At 36.8% G+C, this 7266-nt stretch overlaps 1 protein-coding gene across 13 annotated transcripts in view; it reads right to left on the bottom strand.

The window, feature by feature from the left end:
- Positions 1–2102: 2102 nt before the first annotated feature.
- ptprfa (protein tyrosine phosphatase receptor type Fa) overlaps positions 2103–7266 on the bottom strand; it is a 236252-nt gene continuing 231088 nt past the window's right edge. For all 13 annotated transcript variants that reach the window (XM_051111347.1, XM_051111346.1, XM_051111352.1 and 10 more), the window contains 4 exons: positions 6212–6337; positions 5971–6125; positions 3717–3852; positions 2103–3579 (listed from right to left, as the gene is read on the bottom strand). In XM_051111347.1, coding sequence (XP_050967304.1) covers positions 3511–3579; positions 3717–3852; positions 5971–6125; positions 6212–6337 — 486 coding nt within the window. In that variant the 3' untranslated portion in view covers positions 2103–3510. The remainder of the gene's footprint in view (positions 3580–3716; positions 3853–5970; positions 6126–6211; positions 6338–7266) is intronic.

The following is a 7266-nucleotide window of genomic DNA, read 5'->3' as shown; positions in this document are numbered from 1 at the left end:
GAGTTATTCTGTAACATTTAGTTTTTAAATGTGTACAACTGTTTAGAACTGTGCTAGCTAACCATGTGCTTTGAACTAGGTTCAAAAGTATCTAAAATGGTCACTATCGAAACAGTCACAATCAAAACATTTGGTGGAGTTTTGGTACTAGTGAGTCATGACCATTTTTTTTTTTTTGGGTGTTATCCCATAAAATTGTCACTTTCGGTAGTGACAAAAGGGAACGCATAATCTTCATTTTTGGGGGTAATAAACAAAATTTTATTACAGTTATGCAGTTTTTTTGTATTTTTTAGTTTGCAAGTTAAAATTCTGTAATGTGAAGTGGTCGCTACCAAAACATTACTGTCACTACAATAAAAAATGTGCAGTCACTACCGAAACATGGGATGTTTAGTCAAAAATTATTGATCCGCTCCAAACTTTGATGAGCCTAGTGGCTAACTGAGAAAGTATACTGAGTTATCAACTAAGATGTTAAGATATTTTTTGGTTCAATGTATATGTATATTCGAATTAATCATCCTTAAATTTGAAATTACTATGATCAACTTTTTTAAAAATACAAATTCAAAATACAACAAATCTCATATTGTTGAAATATTGTTAAAAATGTAATTGTTATTGATTTACCTCTGAAAACATGGTGATAAAACAGAATATATGAAGAGTTCAGATGCAAAACCAGCTAAAAGCCATCTCGGTCAAAAATGAGATAATGATACTGAGCGAATGCTCCTGACACATAGTACACGTCCATCAAATACTTTTACTTCAAACTCACTAAATTCCAGCCTCAGCCCAATCAGAAGTACCGGTACTTACATAGAAACCTATACAAAGTAGCCAGAAAGAAATGCTCATTTTAAAGAAATACGTCAGATGGATTTAGCTGGTTTTGCATCTGAACTCTTCATATATATATATATATATATATAGCAAAATCTTAAAAGTACAATATAACCCCTTTAATTAAATTATCGTTACTTTTTCGGTAGTAACAAATTTGGGAAGAGGACAAATATTCTGAAACTTTCTGAGAATACAATATTAGAATTAACTGCACAATTACTAGAAATATGTACCTTGGATATTATACAATTAGCAAACATGCAAATTTTTGGGAAAAAGGCATTTTTCCAACTCTGACTTTGGAGAAGTTCTGTAGAATGGCCCCTATAGCCTTAAAGTGACTTTGGTATGTATATGAATGTTATAAGTTATACATAGATAACTGTGTGTATGCATTTCTTTAGTCATATAAGCCAGTCACTTAGTCTGTGTATAAATTATACAGATTATATATCTGACTTTATACATCTCATGCGACTCATTAAATCCATATGCAGCTATTTAGATGTTATAGACTGCACAAATATATAACTAAATACCACTCTATAGGTCTTTATGGAGTCATGAATGTATTGATGATATAGACATTATTTTTTAAAACTCACTCTTCACATACTGATACAAATATATAAATACAATAGATGTTACAAATGTTATTTGTGCATTAAAAAACATAAAGCAACAAACATTTTGCATCTTCAATATCTAAAATAAATTTTAAATAACTACGGTTTGTTTTTATTTTAAGCTTTGGACAAATTGTTGATTTTCCGACCACCTGTTAAAAATGTGCACTTAAATGATCTGTGTTTCTCCAGCTATAAACAAAGACATTGATCATTGTCTCCAAACTGGTAATTAGGCTTAATTATTTGTTAATTGTTAATCTACAATGGGAAACAACATCTCTGACCTCAGACCAAAGGGACAATTTGTGGCTAATTAGTGAGATAATTAGCTTCCAACTGAATTAGTAAACTTTCCTGTCCGGTCGCTGAGATTTTTTGGAGGAGGACTAATGTCTCCAGGTGTTCCAGAACTAATGAATCATGTAGAACAGGCAGAATCCAGTCCACATGCCTTCACATTAAACCGCAATGGCCGGTGGGCTGACTAGCTTTGGCTGCGGAGCTCTGGCTTCCTGGCAAGGACACAAACACACTGGAGAGGGACCAGCCATCTGTTCCCGGGAAATGCGCTGAAGGAAGCGGGACGCGGCAGCGAAAGCCCCGCAATAAACATGTACGAAACCCAATTAAGCATTTTATTAACACATATTTCTCTCCTTTTTATTAACAAATAGAAAACAGACCGCCTGTACAACAGATTGAATGGCGTTTCGTCTCTACGCGAACACAAAGCGAAATGACGTGGTGTCCGCATTTCTCATCTTACTTTGTGCTCAGGCCATAGGAGGAAAGAAACACTTGAGTATGCACATATTTTCAGTCCGATGATGCTGTCGCGACGTTACGGGAGATTTGTCTTTACGAGCCACAGTGAGAAATGATCGGATGGCCGTTAATACCACGCGTGGAGAGTTCAGGAGGCTTTGCGTTCCCAGCCTCAGCCCGTGAGGCGAGTCGTCTGTTTTCTTGCCGTAGATTTCCCCACTTCAGCGAATGACGGATGGCCGTGGTTCTACTGGAGGTACGTGACGGCTGTACATGTGTTTGTGCAGGACGAGCTGACCTTTGACCTCAGCTGACCTGCCGTGGGATAAAGACTTTGCTGTGGCAGCAGGAACACCGTTTTTCTTGTCTTTCTTTCACTCCAGAATGGAGGGTTTCCAGAAAGCGACTGCTATTCAGAGCAGAACGGCTCTGAATGCGTTCTCTCGTTTCATTGGCTTATTCGGTGTCCTTAACGGCGGCAGGTTCATTAAGGTCACCGACTCGGGGTGTGTTAGCGTTTCATCACTTTTATACTCGATTACACTGTTTTATAAAGTATCAGGAGGTGAAAAGGTTGTTTTAATCTTATATTTTTATAAAAGTTCCCCTTTTCCCACCAAATGAAAGTAGATCATTAAAATATAATAATGATAAAAAGTAAGAAATCATCAGCAGCTCTGAGTACACCTCTTATAGTATTAGTAACCTGGGTCATGTGAAAATACATGTCCACATGTGCTAAAAATAACTGAACATATATATATATATGCGAAAAAAATGATGGAGTAATAATAATAATAATAATATATGAAAAAAAAACAAGAATAAAAAGAACCCCTTAGATATGCAATGATCAGCATAAATGATACAAATATTGTATTTTCTGACTGATATACCAATCATAATGATGATACAATAATAATAATGATAATAATAATAAAAAACAATAGCTGATGATGTTGATCGATATGAAAATGAAATGATCATAATCACAAAGCGGTAAGGTAATACAGAGACAGGAGCTGTGCATTAAAGATCAGAATGAAGCATCAGTTGCTGTTTTCAGAGAGAGGAACAGAATTGCGATGAAGTTCCAGTGATTTCTCCTCTCTTTTGATTTGCTGTTTCTCTCTGTCTGTTTCTCAGTCTCTCTTTCTCTCTCTCTCTCTCTCTCTCTCCCTCCAGCAGTGGTGACTGAACAGGTAGGATGATTATGGCTCAGAAACAAGTGGCGGCTCTCCGTTCTGAGGCATTCTGGGAGTGGTTACGTTGCATAGTGATCAAAGCTGCCCAGGTACTCCAGAGCTGCTCTGTAGCACAGCTGGTACTGGTCCTGCACACATGGGACGCACATGTTAAAACACACACTAAAACACCCTGATCTAATGCTTTGCCTATGTCGATTTGCAGTAAATGATGACAAGCGAACTGTTCTTTTCACACAAGAGGATAAGAGGGCATCAGGTTTACCTCCGTCTGTACCATGGCAGGTCTCTGCGTGCGGAGCGTTTTTATGGTCTGGAACATGTCCACCACCCCTTCATACCTCATCCGCTCCAGAACAATACTTAAAGTGATGAAGACCCCTGTTCTGCCCACACCAGCACTGAGACGGAGAGAAAGAAAGACAGCAGCTCAGCACACATGCACAACAGTTAGAGCCAGTTTTATTAAAGGAGGTCCACTTCCAAAACAAAGATTCACATATAATGTACTCACCCCCTTGTCATCCAAGATGTTCATGTCTTTCTTTCTTCAGTCGTAAAAGATCATGTTTTTTGGGGAAAACATTTCAGCATTTTTCTCCATATAATAGACTGATATGGTGCCCCGATTTTTCGAACTTCCAAAATGCAGTTTAAATGCCGCTTCAAACGATCCCAAATGCGGTTGTAAACGATCCCAGCCAAGGAATAAGGGTCTTATGTAGCGTAACGATCGGTTATTTTTCATAAAAATAATACAATTTATATACTTTTTAATGTCAAATGCTCGTCTTGTCTTACTCTGCCTGGACTGTTTTTGTTCCGGTTCATGACAGTTAGGGTATGTCAAAAAACTCCCATCTCATGTTCTCCCTCAACTTCAAAATCGTCCTATATCGCTGTTTTACCTTATTTGTTAAGAATGTTTGATCTTCTTTGCATGTTCACTTTGCAAAGACTGTGTCGGTACTTCTGCAGTGATGTAGGATGATTTTGAAATGATTTTTGAAGTTGGGGGAGAAAATACGATTGGAGTTTTTTGACATACCCTAACTGTCTTGAGTCAGAATACACAGAGTTCAGGCAGAGCAAGGCAAGACAAGCATTTGAGAATAAAAAGTATTTAAATTGTATGTTTTTTAATGAAAATAACCGTTCGCTAGATAAGACCCTTCTTTCTCAGCTGGGATCATTAGAAGCCGCATTTAAACTGCATTTTGGAAGTTCAAAATCGGGGCACCATATCAGTCCATTATATGGAGAAAAATCCTGAAATGTTTTCCTCAAAAAACATAATTTCTTTATGACTAAAGAAAGAAAGACATGAACATCTTGGATGACAAGGGGGTGAGTACATTATATGTGAATCTTTGTTTTGGAAGCGGACTTCTCCTTTAACAGCTTGCGGCAGTGCAAACCATCTTTTGGCATTAAAATTATACTGTCAGGTTTTACTAAAGACGTGCAGTGATGAATTAGTGCTGAAAAGGCATGGACACAGTAATTTTTGAGCCTGACCTTATTGAATATGCTTTTGTAGGAGTTTAAATTTATGGGAGAAGAGTATTCAAATAAATCACACAACGCGATTTACTAACGTTTATGCTCGTCATATTGCTATTTGCGCCATTATTTAACACCCACAAAAAGCATGTTTTAAACTATTTTGCGCTTGAAATGGCTGCAATTATTGTTGCTAAGAGGACAAGAACACATTATCCGAACATATCATTTGCCAAGCCATGTTATTTTTTTATTTGCTTTAGGAAATAAAAGATGACTTGGAACCCACAGAAACTTACCCTCCCATCGGCTCTGTTTTGGAATTGTGCTTTTGCGCATATTTGGCCTGTTTAGTATAACTGACCCTTAGTGGTCAAATGCCTGGGGTTGGTACATTTTTTTTGCAAGAACTTCTGCAAGAGTCTTCGACTCACCAGGGCTGCATTTATTTGACCAAAATTACAGAAAAAATAGTAATAATCTGAAATATTATTACAAATTAAAAATAGCTGTTATCTATGTGAATATATTGTAAAATGTAATTTATTCCTGTGATGCAAGGCTGAATTTTCAGCATCATTACTCCAGTCTTCAATGTCACATGATCCTTCAGAAATCATTCTAACATGCCGATTTGCTGCTCCAGATACAATTCTTGTTACATTTCTCATGTTGAAAACAGTTGGGCTGATTTTTTTTTGTGGAAACTTTGATATGTTTTTTTTTTTATTTTAATCTTTAATGAATAGAAAGTTCAAAAGAACACCATGCATTTATAATACAAATCTTATGTAACATTATAAATGCCTTTCCTGTCACTTTTAATAAATTTTTAATGCATCTTTGCTGAATAAAAGTATTAATTTTGTTGGAAAAAATTAATCGTTTTAAACTAATATACAGATACAAAGTTGGCTCTGGGATACAGTTTACAACATTTTGAATATTCAATATATCAGTATATACTACAAACACACAGTACATGCTCTGCAGCCCTCGTTCATTCTGCTTCTCACCTGCAGTGAACAGTAATTGGTCCGTCCTGTCCAAACTGCTCCTTGGTTTTGTGGACTTGGCCAATGAAATCAATAAAGCCCTCTCCTGTCTTTGGCACACCTTGTTCTGGCCAATCGGTGAACTGAAACTGGCGGATCGTCCTAGACTGGCCATCCTGAGAGAAAATGAGAGTGTGCTGTAAGAATGTGATTTAAAGACACAGCACAGCTGAACTCATACGGTCACGTCTGATCGACTCACCCTGGCGTCTGTGACTTTAAACTCCCGTAGGATGTACTGCGGCATGTTGTATTCAGCCATGGGGTCCACGACGAAGTACTGGTAGCGTGCGGATCTCTCTGCAGGCCAGTACTGATGACACTTCTCCTGTGGAGTCAAACACACACCATTACAAGAGCGGCTCACACTTTGCTTTGTCCAAACCCCAGTGTTATTATTTTATTCATTTTTTGCCTTTTGTATCTTTGGTTTACAGTAATGCACAGAATGCCAGCCTGAGGCTTGCATACAACTAGCTGATTTGCAGCACCATTAACATTTCATTAGTCATTCGAGACTCAGAGTATTTTTGTAATAATTGCAACAGAGTATTCAGACATTTTTCTCAGCAAACTAACATCCACACTGCATGTTTACTTTGTTATTATTATTTGCTACACTTAAATCAATCTCTCCAGGATTTTGCAATCTTGCAATCTTGCAAAAATGAATGCAAATATAAGCAATCCTCTCATTATTTGCAGCAGTTTGCATTATTTTACCATTTTTCCTGAGAGACACGCAATGGTACCTAATCAAAGTCCATAAATCGGAGCCCAAAGAAATAAATCAATGTGTTCAACAGATGAACCGCAACTGATTTTATTAATTACGCACAAAATTATTTACAGTAACAGTACACTTACTGTTACTAATACAGTTGAGGTCAAAAGTTTACATACACCTTGCAGAATCTGCAAAATGTTAATTATTTTACCAAAATAAGAGGGGTCATACATCATACAAATACATGTTATTTTTTATTTAGTACTGACCTGAATAAGATATTTCACATAAAATATGTTTACATATAGTTCACAACAGAACATAATATTTGAATTACATATACTTGATTCTTAACTGTGTTGTTACCTGAATGATCCACAACTGTGTTTTTTTGTTTAGTGATAGTTGTTTATGAGTCCCTAGTCCCTAGTTACGAGAGTACTGCTCGCTGTTCTTCAGGAAAATCATTCAGGTCCCACAGAATCCTTGGTTTTTTAGCATTTTTGTGTATTTGAACCCTTTCCAACACT

This window comes from Labeo rohita, chromosome 6 (assembly GCF_022985175.1).
Source record: "Labeo rohita strain BAU-BD-2019 chromosome 6, IGBB_LRoh.1.0, whole genome shotgun sequence".
NCBI classification, from domain to species: Eukaryota; Metazoa; Chordata; class Actinopteri; order Cypriniformes; family Cyprinidae; genus Labeo; species Labeo rohita.
This window is presented reverse-complemented; position numbering and strand designations above follow the sequence as displayed.